The sequence below is a fragment of the Diabrotica virgifera genome, chromosome 3 (genome assembly GCF_917563875.1).
Source record: "Diabrotica virgifera virgifera chromosome 3, PGI_DIABVI_V3a".
Lineage (NCBI taxonomy): Eukaryota > Metazoa > Arthropoda > Insecta > Coleoptera > Chrysomelidae > Diabrotica > Diabrotica virgifera.
The window spans coordinates 236519607-236533897 of NC_065445.1; the positions used below are offsets into that span (position 1 = coordinate 236519607).

Genomic DNA, 14291 nt, shown 5'->3' on the forward strand with positions numbered 1-14291 from the left:
GTATTTACCGAGTCCGAATTGTTTATAACGAAATTCCCTGAAATATGTGGCAGAATATTAAATTTTCTACCACAAGCACTGCAACCTGGCATAGTACAGCTTTCTACCCTATGATTCCGCCCTTCCGTTTGAGCCCGATTATCCGTATTTTTTACCAATGCTCCTCTTTCCGTTGGAGCCCGATTTTCCGTGTTTTTGCTAATACCCGCATTTTTAGAACCATCATATGAATTTTGTAATTTACCCTCAGCTAACGCAATAATCCTAATATAATTATCTTCGAAACTAACCCTTTCATCTAATTGTTTCCCTGAACTGTCTAACATTTCAATTTTTGACTGAATGTCTGCAAATTTATCCCAATTTTCTTCACATTTCGATTTCCGAAGACGTAATTCTATGAGTTGCAATTGATTATCCCTTATATTATTTATAAATGTTTCAAACCGGCTTAATTGACCTTTAATTACACCCCTTCTAGCAACTAAATCTGTTAGATCACCCATTATAAACCAAAAATAATTTATTAAAACCAATAATTATTAAATCAACCAAATGTATTATCAAATTAAATTCTTCAATTTTAAACTCCGGAAATAAAAGTAATTAAATCAAAATTTACTACCTATGACAAATGAATAACATGCAATAAACACAGACCAAATTATGCTGTTTTTTATCTAATGTAATTAAGGAAAATATAAATAGGATATATATTAGCTCACCCACTTTCAATTTTATTATCGTCGTAAAACCATGCGGCTATTATATGTAGCTGAAACCTGATCCGCTGATTCCAATTCCCTTCTTTATGTTCTTTGTTTTCCGTTGAACTTGCAAAGCAAAAACACTTAACCGTCTTGAGACCCACTTGTTGACTTCACCGAATTTTAACCAAACTATTCACTTATTACGTCACCGTCACCACGTTGACGATGTATGTCTTAGTGTAATCTAATTAAAACTTAACTGCTCCCTTGACCAATTTACATCGGCACTATAGTGAAATTTGATCCGGCTCGAAGGACCAATGTTTAGGATGCCCACGTGCAACCTTGTGTTCCCATGAATAAAACTGCTGACTAAGTGGACTGTATATATTTTTATTACTAAGACATGTGTGAACTCTTTGAAGACAACAAACAGACTGACTAAAAAATGAATATGTCGCTAATAAGCCATATATGCACGCAGGCAGGGCCGTCTCAGGACATTTCATTAAATATTGCAGCGAACATTAACAATTATTGTTAATAAATGAAATATAAATATTTTGACGTTTCACAATTTGACAATTCACTTTTAACTGCAGTGCCTTAAAATTTTTAAAGCACTAGTGCTTTAAAGTAGCATTTTTAACGCTCCTATGGAGTGCTAAAAATTGCATTTTTAACACGGTTGTAGAAAAAAATATTTAAAAACTTTTTTTTTGAGTTGTGACACTATACAGATAAAATAACGAAAAATTTACGAAATATTATTTATCAAAAGTAACCCTTGCAGTACAGAATAAAATATCATTATTATTATCAGTAGTAATAACCCGAGGATATTGATAATAGTTGTACGAAAAAATTTAATAACCGATTTCAGAAGCTTGTTTCTTGGAAATAGCTTACAATAAGCAACAAGCTTAAGAAAACTGTTATTTAATTTTCGAGGATTTATCAATGTTCGAGGGTTATTCGGAAGAAAATTTTTTGCTTTTGACCTGTTGAATTTATATTAATTTGCAGTCCGTCTAATTTACTTACGGTTGCACGTCATTATCTACGCCAGAGATCTAAGTTGACATAGTTGCCAAAGTATAAAATAATCCTGAGTCCATTTTAAATCAAATTGATCACATAATTATTGTAAACGCGGATTATACAACAAAACAAATTCAATGTAGGTAAATAAAAACTTTAGAAATAGAGAACAATAATTAAGTTATAACCTTACGTTAAAGTAAATAATAAAAACAGTAAATATAATAAAACAAATACTTATAGTTAAGAATATAAACAAATATGAAGTGTCATCACCGCAACTGTCAAATAAAGGTTACCAATTTATGCCAAACTATCACCTTCGTTCTATTACAGTTACAGTGTGTTCCGAGCAAATGTGCTTCATAAAAATGCCTTATAATCCATTTATACAAATTAAATGAAACATGTTATTGTGTATTTCTTTAGGTTAAAATTAATAGAAATCTTCAAATATTATTTCTACACGTATACAGGGTGATTTATTAGTAGGGTAAAGCTCAATAGCTCCGCTAGCGTAATAGATAGCAATAAAAGTTAATTACAAAAATTTTAGTCACCTTTGAGCTTCACATTACAAAAGTAGTTAGAATGTTACAGGGTGTTCGATAACACAGTGGCAGACCAAACTTTTGTTTTTTTAAATGGAATACCCTATATTTTATTTTAAATTCGAAATCCTGTTAACTTCTCCATCACAAAAATATATAGGTTTGTTATGTTATACAGGGTATTTACAAAGTTATAACCAATTTTATATGAAAATCGTAACAAGTTCAACTCCCTGTATAAATAAAAATAAGCAAAACAACAATAGTTTATTAATGCCATATTTTTTAACGTGTTGTCAAAATTTTCAAGAATGGTCGATATTGCTAATTTTCTTTATATCAAATACAGGGTGAGTCAAAACGCAAGTACATTATTTTCTCAGTAATTTTAAATGGAACACCCTGTATTTTATATCACTATTGAAAAGTACCATTACCGTAATTTAATTTTTAGATAACATTCCCTATGTCTAAATTTATTAGTTTTCGAGATATTTTCATTTTTCAATGGACCAGTAGCGTGGCCACCCAAATCCCCAGAATTTAATAAGCTTTACTGATTTTTTTGGGGTTACGTTAATAATGAAGTTAATAAAATACCTCCAACAACAAGGGATGAGATGAAAAATAGAACACAAAGTGTATTTCCATGTGTTAATTTACAAATGCTCCGTAGAGTAAGTAGCTCATTCAATGATCGTTTTTAGGCGTACATAAATGTGTTAGGAGATAATTTTGAACACCTTATGTAATTAAATATTAAAAATATTTTTTTAAAAGTAGCTTCTAATTTTTTCAAACATGTTATTTTGCAAAATGTATTACTGATAAATTATGTTTCGTTCTTTATTTGTTACCTTGTTACATTTACATAAAAAAGTAGTGTTTAATTGTCTTCACAAAATATTGTATTTTGTGTTTTTGTGTTTTTTTTGTAAAATGTATTACTAATTTTCTTTGTTTATTTGTTGCATTTACATAAAGATAGTTTTTAATTGTTTCAAAAATGTTGCATGTAGTGGTTGTGTTTTTGTTTGTAAAATGTATTACTAATTAATTATTTTTATTTCTTTATTTGCTACAGTGTTACATTGATTACCGGATTGATAATCGGTAATCTTCAATTGTCAATTCAGTCATGGCTTACTAAAATTTAGATAAATTTAAACACCTAAAATAATTTGCTCTGAAAAATGAAAATATCTCGAAAACTAATAAATTTGGGCATAGGGAATGTTATATAAAAATTAAAGTACTTTAATGTTAATTTTCAATAATGATATAAAATACATGGTGTTCCATTTAACATTACTGAGAAAATAATGTACTTGCGTTTTGACTCACCCTGTATTTGATATAAAGAAAATTAGCAGTATCAATAATTCTTAAAAATTTTGACAAAAAAATAAAAAAATATGGCATTATTAAACCATTGCTGTTGTGCTTATTTTTATTTATAGTTGAACTTGTTACGATTTTCATACAAAATTGGTTATAACTTTGTAAATGCCCTGTATAACATTACAAACCTTTATATTTTTGTGATGGAGAAGTTAACAGGATTTCGAATATAAAATAAAATATAGGGTGTTCCACTTAAAAAAACATAAATTAGGTCTGCCACTGTGTTACCGAACACCCTGTAACATTCTAACTAATTTTGTAATATGAAGCTCAAAGGTGGCTAAAATTTTTGTTATTAACTTTTATTGCTATCTATTACTATAGCGGAGCTATTGAGCTTTACCCTACTAATCAATCACCCTGTATAATAAAATATGTCTAATGGCTGTAATTACAGTGTACTAGGCAAAATGATTCTAAGAAAGAACACACCTACCACCTAAATATTTCGTGTTGGTATCATGTGACGTCACAGGCTATGACGCGGATGACTTACAACGGTAAGTAAATTAGACGAAGTATATGTGAAACGTCAAAATTGACATTCATACGTAGATGCGTACCTATCTGTAGCAACGAAGTGAAAACAGCCCACGGAATCTGTTATCAGTTTAATGTTGTTGTAATTGGTAATTTTTATTCACATGAGCTCAAATAATATAAATATTATTGGATTTCTAAGTAAGCAAACAATTTTCAGTAGTAATGACCCGATGACATTGATAATTGTGCGAACAAATTTAATAACAGATTTCAAAATCTTGTTGCTTGGAACAGACCGATGACGCAGGCGGAGGTCTGTTTACAAAAAGCAACAAGAAACAAGCTTAAAAAATCTGTTATTCAGTTTTTGAGGATCAATGTTCTAGGGTTATTAGGAAGAAAATTATTTGCTTTTGACATGTTGAATTTAGATTAATTTATGTGAAACGTCAAAATTGACATTCATGCCTACCTATCTGTGGCAACGAAGTGAAAACAGCCCATGGAATCTGTTATCAGTGTAGTGTTGCTGTAGTTGGTTATTTTTATTCACATGACCTCAAATATATAAATTTTATTGGATTTCTAAGTAAGTAAAAAATTTTCAGTAGTAATAACCCAAGGACATTAATTGTGCGAACAAAAATTTAATAACAAGTTCCAAAGGCTTGTCGCTTGGAAACAGCCGACGTCGTAGGCGGAAATCTGTTTACAATAAGCAACAAGCTTAAAAAACCTGTTATTCAATTTTTGAGGATTTATCAATCATCATCATCATCATCAGCCTCTTTCAATCCACTGCTGGACATAGGCCTCCCCTGTTTGTCTTCAAAAGTGTTCTATCTTGTGCTTGCTGTACCCAGTTTTTTGTTGTCCTTCGTAAGTCATCTTGCCATCGTGTTGGTGGTCTTCCTCTGCTACGTTAATCGGCTCTTGGTCTCCATTAAACTAGTTTACGAGTCCATCTTCCGTCCTTCATTCTGGCAACGTATCCAGTCCATTTCCATTTTAAGTTACAGCTTCTTTCAATGACGTCTATGACTTTGGTCTTAGCTCGTAGATCTTCGTCTCTAATCCTGTCTCGCAGAGTGGCCCCTATCATTGATCGCTCCATTCTTCTCTGCGCTACTCTTAGCTTTTGTGCGTTTTTCTTTGTGAGCGATAATGTTTCTGCACCATAGGTCATCCCCGGTAGCACGCATTGGTCGAAAACTTTTTTCTTCATGTTAGTTGGTCACTTTTAAAAACGTTCCTAAGAGCTCCGTATGCTGCCCATCCTTGTATTATTCTTCTGGATACTTCGGTTGTTTGATTGTCCTTACCTATCTTAATTTCGTGACCTAGATATATATATTTGTCTACCAGTTCTATTTGTTCATTTTGTATTTCAAGGTGTTTACTTGGTACTAAGTTCGTCATATATTTTGTTTTTGTTATATTCATTTTTAAGCCTATTTTATGACAGGCTGTACTTCTTCCAACATTTTCTTTGTTTGTCCCAAATCGTCTGCAATCAGGACTATATCGTCTGCGTAGCTTAGGTGGTGTAGCATCTCTCCGTCCACATTTATTCCTTTGTCACCCCATTCGAGGGTTTTTATCGCTTTTTCTAGAGACGATATGAAAAGTTTAGGTGATAAAGTATCACCTTGTCGGATACCTCTTTGGATTTTTATTTGGTTGCTGTTAGCGTGTACTTGTATCGAGCTTGTCGCATTTTTATATATATTACATATTAGCCTCGAACATCGGCTATCAATGCGGCTCTCGTTTAGTGCTTCTATGTATAACACTGTCGAGTTCCACTGAGTCGAATGCTTTGTGGAAATCTACAAATGTTAAAACTAAGGGCTTGTTATATTCTATGGATTTTTCGATGAGTTGTTTTATTATTTGGAGATGATCGTTGGTTCCAAAGTTTGCTCTGAATCCAGCTTGTTCTCTACTTTGATATAGGTCTAATTTCTTGTCTAATTTTGTGGTATTTTCTCTCGTGAAAAGTTTATAAAGATGGTTTAACAGACTGATCGGTCGGTAATTTTCCAGATCAGTCTTTTCTCCGTTTTTGTGCAGAAGAATTGTTTTGGCTCTATTCCATTCAGATGGTATGGATTTCTTTGTCAAACATAGATTAAAGAGATATTTTATTTTTGTCATTAGAGGTTCACCGCCATTCTTTACAGCCTCGATCACTATTCCATCGTCACCTGGTGATTTATTGGATTTCATTTTATTCATCGCTTGTCTAGTTTCACTGAGAGATATTTCTGGCATGAGTTCAGAGCCTTGGTTTAATATTGTTTTGTTTATTGCATCATTTAGCTGTGTTTGGTTCATCCGTCTGCTTTTATAAAGTTCTCCATAGAAGTCTTCTACTATTGTTAAAAGCTCCTCTTGTTATGTCGCCCTTTTTTTAATTTAACGATCTGGCTTTTTCCATTATTTAGTTTTCTTCGCAGACTTTTTAGGCCTTTATTATTTTCTATGGTTTGTTCGATTTTTAGTGTATTGTACTTTCTTAAGTCTTTTCTTATTGCTTTCTTGGCTTCTCTGTTTATCTCTCTCTTTTGCTCTCCATTTGGATCATTTCTTTCTGTAATAAGATTTCTTTGTTTCATTAAATTCCTGATGTCAGTACTAAGCTTTTCTTCGTTCTTATTTCTTGGACAGTGTTTTCTCATGCCTTCTCCAATGACTTGCGTAATATGTTGGTTTAGTGCATCTATGTTTTCGTTGAGAGTTATGTCTGTGTTATTTCTCAGTTTGGTTTCGATGTCGTTTTGATATTCTTTAATATCCCTAGGTTGGGTCCATATTGGTATTAGTTTCGTATTTACTAATTTGCGTCTCTCTTGTTTTGTGCTTATTTTAACTTCTGCTTTTACCATTCTATGGTCACTGCCAGTGTTGAATGCATTTAGGACCGTTACGTCTTGGATGATTTCTTTTTTGTTTGTAATTATGAAGTCAATTTCGTTTTTTGTTTTATTATCTGGGCTTGGCCAGGTCCATCTTCTATGTGGTTTCTTATAGAAAAAGCTAATCATTTGGACTAGATTATTCTGAAGGAGAAAAACCAATTAAGGTCTCTCCTCTTTCATTCCTTATTTATCAATTTGACAGGTTGAGTTTATATTAATTTATGTGAAACGTCAAAATTGACATTCATGAGTACCTATCTGTAGCAACGAAGTAAAAACATCCCATGGAATTTGTTATCAGTGTAATGTTGCTGTAATTGGTTATTTTTATCCACATGACCTCAAATATATAAATTTCATTGGATATTTAAGTAAGCAAAAAATACCGTTTTAAAATTATTTATCAAAAGTGAAACTTACAGTACAGAATATAACCTGGGAGCAGTCGCGCCGTTAGAAACAATCTCACATTTTATCCTTTTCCGTGATAACTTGATAAAACATTTTGCAACATAACTTTTCACTCGTAAGTGCCTCGAGGAAGATTGCTGTAACGCGTGGGAATTTTTTGTAATTTTTTTGATTTTTTTTTTGGAAGTTATGGCTTTGCTGAGAACCAATTAGCTTTAAAATTGTTAGAAATAGATATTTTTAACATGACAAGTTAATAAAAATATTATAAAATACAAATTTGTTTAAGTTCGTATTTGAATTCGTATTATGATATATTTTTCTCTACGCACGACTACTTACGTGACAGAAGTCAGCGCGACTGCTCCCGGGATAATAATATCATTATTAATTATCTGGTTAACAGACTTATACTTTTTAATGATGTAACTTTAAATACAAGTAACAACATTAAACACAAAATACTCCAAAAATAAAGATAAATAAGTGATAAATGTGCCACTTTTCTTGATATGAGCACATACGCAGATTGTTTTGAATAAAGTAATCACATATACTGTCTTAACAAACGACGCTTTATACACAGCTTAGATGGACAAATGCTTTGCAAAAGACGATATGTGACACTGTTTGTGTTCGGTGCGTCGTTGATTTTGATTAATCGTATAATGGCATTAGTGTCATCAAATCTAACGATAAATTATTGACCCATAGACGTGACACTTTGTGAGATAGAAGTTTATAGATTTATTCCCTTCGTTACTCGCGCCAATTTTCTTGTGATCGAATACTCGCGCACGGTGCAGAAGACCGGGTCCAAGAATATGGGTCAGCAATATTTAAAAAAAAATGTTTTTGCAAGATTGTGTACAATTATATTATTTAATGAATATATGATCATATAATTTTGTAGATATGCATTTTTGTCAACATTATATAACTTTAATAAAAAGTAACTTTGTTCATCATCATCTTCATACGTTTCCTCGTAAGTCGATACTTCCTCAAATAATTTTAATAATATTTGCTTCTCCTTCTCGTTATTTATATCTAAATATAAATAAACAATAAATAAACATTGAAAATAAGAAAAAGATCTTAAATTACCTCACTAATTAAAACTAACATAAACAATTATGTCTAATAAAAATTTGTGCACAAATACTAACACCCGGTGTACCGCACCGTGTTGCCTAATAATAAAAGTACAATACTCTTTTTTACACTGCCAGTGGACTTTACCCACAGTTGACTGATTACTGAAGAGGTATATGAAGCAGAAATTCAAAATCTCCACTACAATCAGAGTTACAGGAAGTTATTTAGAGGGCCGGTCTCATACACCGTGTGCGAGTAACGGAGGGTAAAACTGTTGGTGCAATAAAACCGATTTTAAAATTTTTGGAGTTATGACACTTTTTGAGCGGAGGTGCGATATATATTACAACAAATGTTTTACCATTCTCTGGCACCACCCAAGCACGCAAGCTTTTTTGAGATTATCATCTGTAAGAATTGAAGGCTTCTCCAACATTCTGTAGGCATGCAGAAAAAATATTCCCTTACCACTATACCTTGGTTGATCTATGTTGACAGTATACTGTAAAAGATTGGAATATCTTTCTCGAATTTCTGGATATGCTTGGTGATAAATGAGTTGTTCATCAACAATTTCCTCGCAAATAGAAGGAAGTGCGGCGAACATTTTGTTGGTTTCAAAGGACAAGTCAACTGGTTTACATTCGGTTTTAAATCTATAAAGAAGTAAACTTTTTGCATGAATGAAGTAAAAGACAGACGTACTCTCAATCATTTATTGTAACTTCCAACGACTGGTTTCGCTTAGAGATGCATCAAGTCAAACTAGTTTGATTTTACTCAACAAACTTGACTTGACTTGAAAATCAAACTTTTTGTATAAAAATGTTTGACTGCTTGATTTCGATATCTTTAGGTTTGACTTGAATTCAAACATCTTCAAACAGTTTGAAGAGTTTGAATATTACGCAACGTGTTTATTTGTTCAGTGGCGGATCAACGGGGGAGTAATGGGTGGGGGAGTGGTAGGGGAAATCACCCCTCCCAACAAGGTCCAAAAAATTTTTTGACAAATTTCAATAAACATAGAAATGTATTGGCTGATATGATATTTAAACCGCAGACAGACAAATAAAACCCAATAAACGCGCCAGTTAGGATAATAATTATTAAGAAAGCTTATAGCGTCTTATAGTATGACACAATAATTGATCCAAATAATGGCATAAACCAGACATCCAAAGTGAAAGTTATCATCCAACACCAAATTGTTCTATATGGTCCACATAATGTTCAGAAAAAAGTCACACCATTTTGAGCGTCGGGTTTGAAGGGGTGAGGGGGGAGAAATCGGCAAATTCGTAGTTTTTTACGTTTTTCGTCAATATTTTTAAAACTATGCGGTTTAGCCTAAACAACCTTTTATACAAAAATGTTTTGCATTCAATTTGAAATAAAAAAGGCCCAATGCATAATCCTTCTAAAATGAACGGTTTCAAAGTTACGGAGGTAGTATGGTATACCTGGTCAAAAAAAGGCCTAACCCAAACATCCAAAGTAAGAGTCTTCCTCCAACACCAAATTGTTCTTATGGTCCACATATTGTTCAGTAAAAAGTTACACCATTTTAAGCGTCCGGTTTGGAGGGGAGATTGGGGAGAAATCGATAAATTAGTAGTTTTTTTAAGTTTTTCGTCAATATTTCTAAATCTAACTTTAGCGTAAACAATGTTCTATACAAAATTATTCTACATAAAATTTAAAACAAAAAAGGTCCTTTATATAATTGTTATAATATCAACGCTTCCAGAGTTACGGAGAGTGAACAATGGAGGTTTTAGATATTTTTTATATTTTTTGGGCAATTGATGATGATTTTGGGTGGTGAGGTTAACGTTTCTTCAAGGGCTTATCACTAACATGCCACTGAAATAGCAAATTTTATTTACAAAACACAATCTTGTTAAAGAAAATTTCTTTCATCAGTAATAATATTATAAATTGCCCAAAAAATATAAAAAGTATCGAAAACTTCCACTTTTCACCCTCCGTAACTCTGGAACCGTTGATTTTATAACAAATATGTGTAGGACCTCTTTTGTTTTAAATATTATGTAGAATTGTTTAGAAACCGCATAGTTTTAGAAATATTGACAAAAAACGTAAAAAACTCCGAATTTACCGATTTCTTCCCTCTCTCCCCCCCTTATACCCGACGCTCAAAATGGTGTGACTTTTTTATTAACATTATGTGCACCATATAGAACAATTTGGTGTTGGAGGATAACTTTCAGGGCATTTTAATGAGTGGAACATGAAGAACATGTCAAATGACAGGAATCATGTTGGTTAGTAATAGCAGTCTGATTTTTTCATGAGAGTTTAATGAAATGGTAACAAATCAATTGGATGTTATGTCCGACAAAATACATGGGACGTTTTCGTAATCTGACTTTCCGAATTTTTAAACTGTTCCACAATTAAAACTTCCACCGTTCCAGTGTTCCCGTACATCTAAGTTTGTCCGACTAAAATAGACACCGTTAAGCTATTAACAAATTTTCAGCTTGCTATTAATCAACTTTTTTTTTGGTACGCAAGATCCAGGTCTAATAACCCAATGGTTATTTTTGAATTTTAAAGAAATACCAACGAATATACAGCACAGCAATACTTTTGTATTGTATTTTTGAGTGAACTAGCAGCTTGGTACCAGATGTTTTTCGAATTGGCCCTAAGGTAAATAAATGCCTTTTTTAATAAAAGAAAGTTATACAAATTCCAAATCATTTTATTTTGAGCTGTCCATTGAGACACATGTTACTGTGCTTGATCTGCTAAATAAAAATTTTAAGATTTTTTCACTTGAATACTATTTTGTTCTATGTAAAATATAAACGAAAGTTGAAAAGGTGGAAGATTTTGATTCGAAATTTTTTTTATTTAAGGTAATGTTACGTAATGCGCTGAACCATCCTACCCCCTCCCCGTGAAACGCGCCGTAACGTTTTACATGACCCCCCCCCCCCCAACTTGCGTTATGTAATACTTGAACGCTCCCAAAGTAGATTAAATTACACTTTGTATGATAAAAAACTATCCAACGAATTCTTTGTTTTAATCTAGTAACACTCAAATATGAAAAAAGTTATATGGATAAAACGAAACCTGCCAGCAAGCAGTTCTAAACATTCAGGAATCATTTTCAAGAAATTTAAATTTACGACCCTATTTTGATTATAATCGCTTCCTGTATTAAGTTACTTTTATGTGGCACTCATTGTATTATTAATTTTCTTATCTTAATTGGCAACTAACATGTCAATCTCGACAAAAATGTATATCTACTAAATAAATTATTTTTCAAACTCTTTCAAACTAGTTTGACAAACAGTTTGAATTTTCAAACCTGTACGATTGACCAGTTTGACTTGACTTGAAATATTTGCCAGAAGGATTGACTTGAGTTTGACTTGAAATTAAGTCAAACTCAAGTCAAGTCCATACATTTAAGCCAAGTTTGTGCAACTCTAGTTTCGCTGTCTAAAGTATGCAGAGCATCTTCAGGTCAACGGTTACAAGTCACTAATATAAATGCTACAAATAAAAAACCAGAGTTAGAACAATGTCTGGTTGTAAAAGATGCTAAAGATCCATAAGATCAAACCAATGTTGAACAACATACATAAAAGTAGTGAAAATAGCAGACAAGTACATATGCATGTAAAAACGTGGGCGGTAACAAACGTCCCCAAGTTTACAAACACATGCAGATGTATGCCGTCTATAATCATGCAATTATAACGTGTCGTACTTACATTCGGATACAAGGAGCTACTACCTCAGTATTCATTAACATAATCTTTTTGCTAAGTTATGCTAACGGGATATGGTGGAATAGACGGAGAATGTTGCAAAGGTAAACGAGTTTATGGGATTTGGAAATTCTTGAGGGTGAAGAGATAGTTGTTGAAAGACAACCAACAAATCTGTGCCTGTTATTATGTTTGTGAAGTAAACCAAAGTGAATGTCATATATACAATGTTTTAAAATGTGATGGTTTTAAAGATTTTTATTTCTATTTATTAAAAGATTTTGTTTTTATTTATATTTATTAAAACACTTCTATTTATTAGTGTACGTGTTAGTGTAAGATTGACAACGTTTGGATCAAAACGGGTCGAATGTTTAATATGTATGTTAGATGTGGATGTGCAGCTGTAACCTAAATTGTTAAGGTCACAGGTTGAGCTTTAGAATATATCGGGTTTTTATAGCATGTAGAAATAAAAAATAATTTTGGTGTCTCCTGGAATTTGACAAAATGGAAAAGTTGTATACAAAATTAATTTGTTCTTAAGAAATGAAAGGCGGGATGTAAAGTGTAGAGCGGATATGTCTTGTAAGTGGCAAGAGAGACGGATGGAACGGGAATAGAGTATTTGAGTCTGACTTGGAGGAGAAAAAAAGTTTCAGTGTTTGAAAAGTAAGAAGTCTGTGTGAAGTGGTGAAGATGGCGGCCGTGTAAGCAGAATCGTGTTGAAACGAAATCGTTGATCGAGTTGTGTCGAGTTGTGAAATCGGGTCAAATGTACTTGTGTCCGAAGAGATTCCTGTTTCTGTTTGGAACGAGTGGCCGGTTGGTATCAATTTACATAAGATATCGAGCAGAGAGAAAACTGAGTAGAGATTTCGAGCGAGTGTTGTTGTTTGTTTGTGAAGCAGTTTGGACGAGAAGGATCGTTCGCAGCATCCTAGGAGCACGTGTGGGAGAATCAAGGACTACACAATCCATAAGAAGAAGTAAAGAAGAGAAAAAAAGTTTAGTCAGATTATTTGTGAAACGGAGAGAGTTTTTTATATCACATACCATATTTGTTTATCTTTTATTGAACAGTTCTACAGCATAATTTAGTCATTCATAAATTCAAAGAAGAAATACGTAATCTAGTCAAAAAGGTGAAAAGTAAATTTTGTTTTTTTTATAATAGTAAGAACAGTCTAACGTAGAGTTGCACAAGTTTGACTTTAATGTTTGAACTTGACTTGACTTTGACTTAATTTCAAGTCAAACTCAAGTCAATCCTTCTGACAAATATTTCAAGTCAAGACAAACTGGTAAATCGTACAGGTTTGAAAATTCAAACTGTTTGTCAAACTAGTTTGAAAGAGTTTGAATAATAATTTATTTGATAAAAATAATAAACCCAAAGATAAAACCCATAACTAAATTAAATTCATGGTGACGTTTCAATTATTACTTTAATCATCTTCAGAATAATAAGTTTCTTGAGCGGATGCTTTAAAATAATTTTAAAGGAACAAACAATAATTAATGAAAACGTAAAAATGACATTAACAATCATTGGGTTAAGTCAATAATTTCAAATACGCCATGTCTTGTTGCGTGTTCAAGGGTGGCTTCAAAAGAAATATGGATAATGCCTCCTTGATGCTGAGTTCCGTTGGAGAACTTGCATGACCAATGATTGAGAAGTCCTTACGACTAATAGGGTGGTCAGAATCAGTGTATCTTTCTAAGAAGTTCAACATCAGACGTTTTTTCAATAACAAATTCCAACCAAACAGCAAAGTAGAGGAAATCAAAGAAAAGATCTATATCAAACTATATCAAATACTGGTTACCACAGCTTACAAATCCGACGCAACATCCGTAGAACAATTAAAAAAGCATTTCCCTCTATAGAATTAAGATTTGCTTTCACGACTT

At 32.5% G+C, this 14291-nt stretch overlaps 1 protein-coding gene across 1 annotated transcript in view; it reads right to left on the minus strand.

Annotated features, from left to right (window-relative positions):
* Window positions 1–14291, minus strand: part of LOC126881608 (farnesyl pyrophosphate synthase-like) — a 68024-nt gene that overhangs the window by 41092 nt on the left and 12641 nt on the right. The window contains exon 2 of the mRNA XM_050645970.1: window positions 8981–9275. Within this exon, the coding sequence (XP_050501927.1) occupies window positions 8981–9275 (295 nt within the window). The remainder of the gene's footprint in view (window positions 1–8980; window positions 9276–14291) is intronic.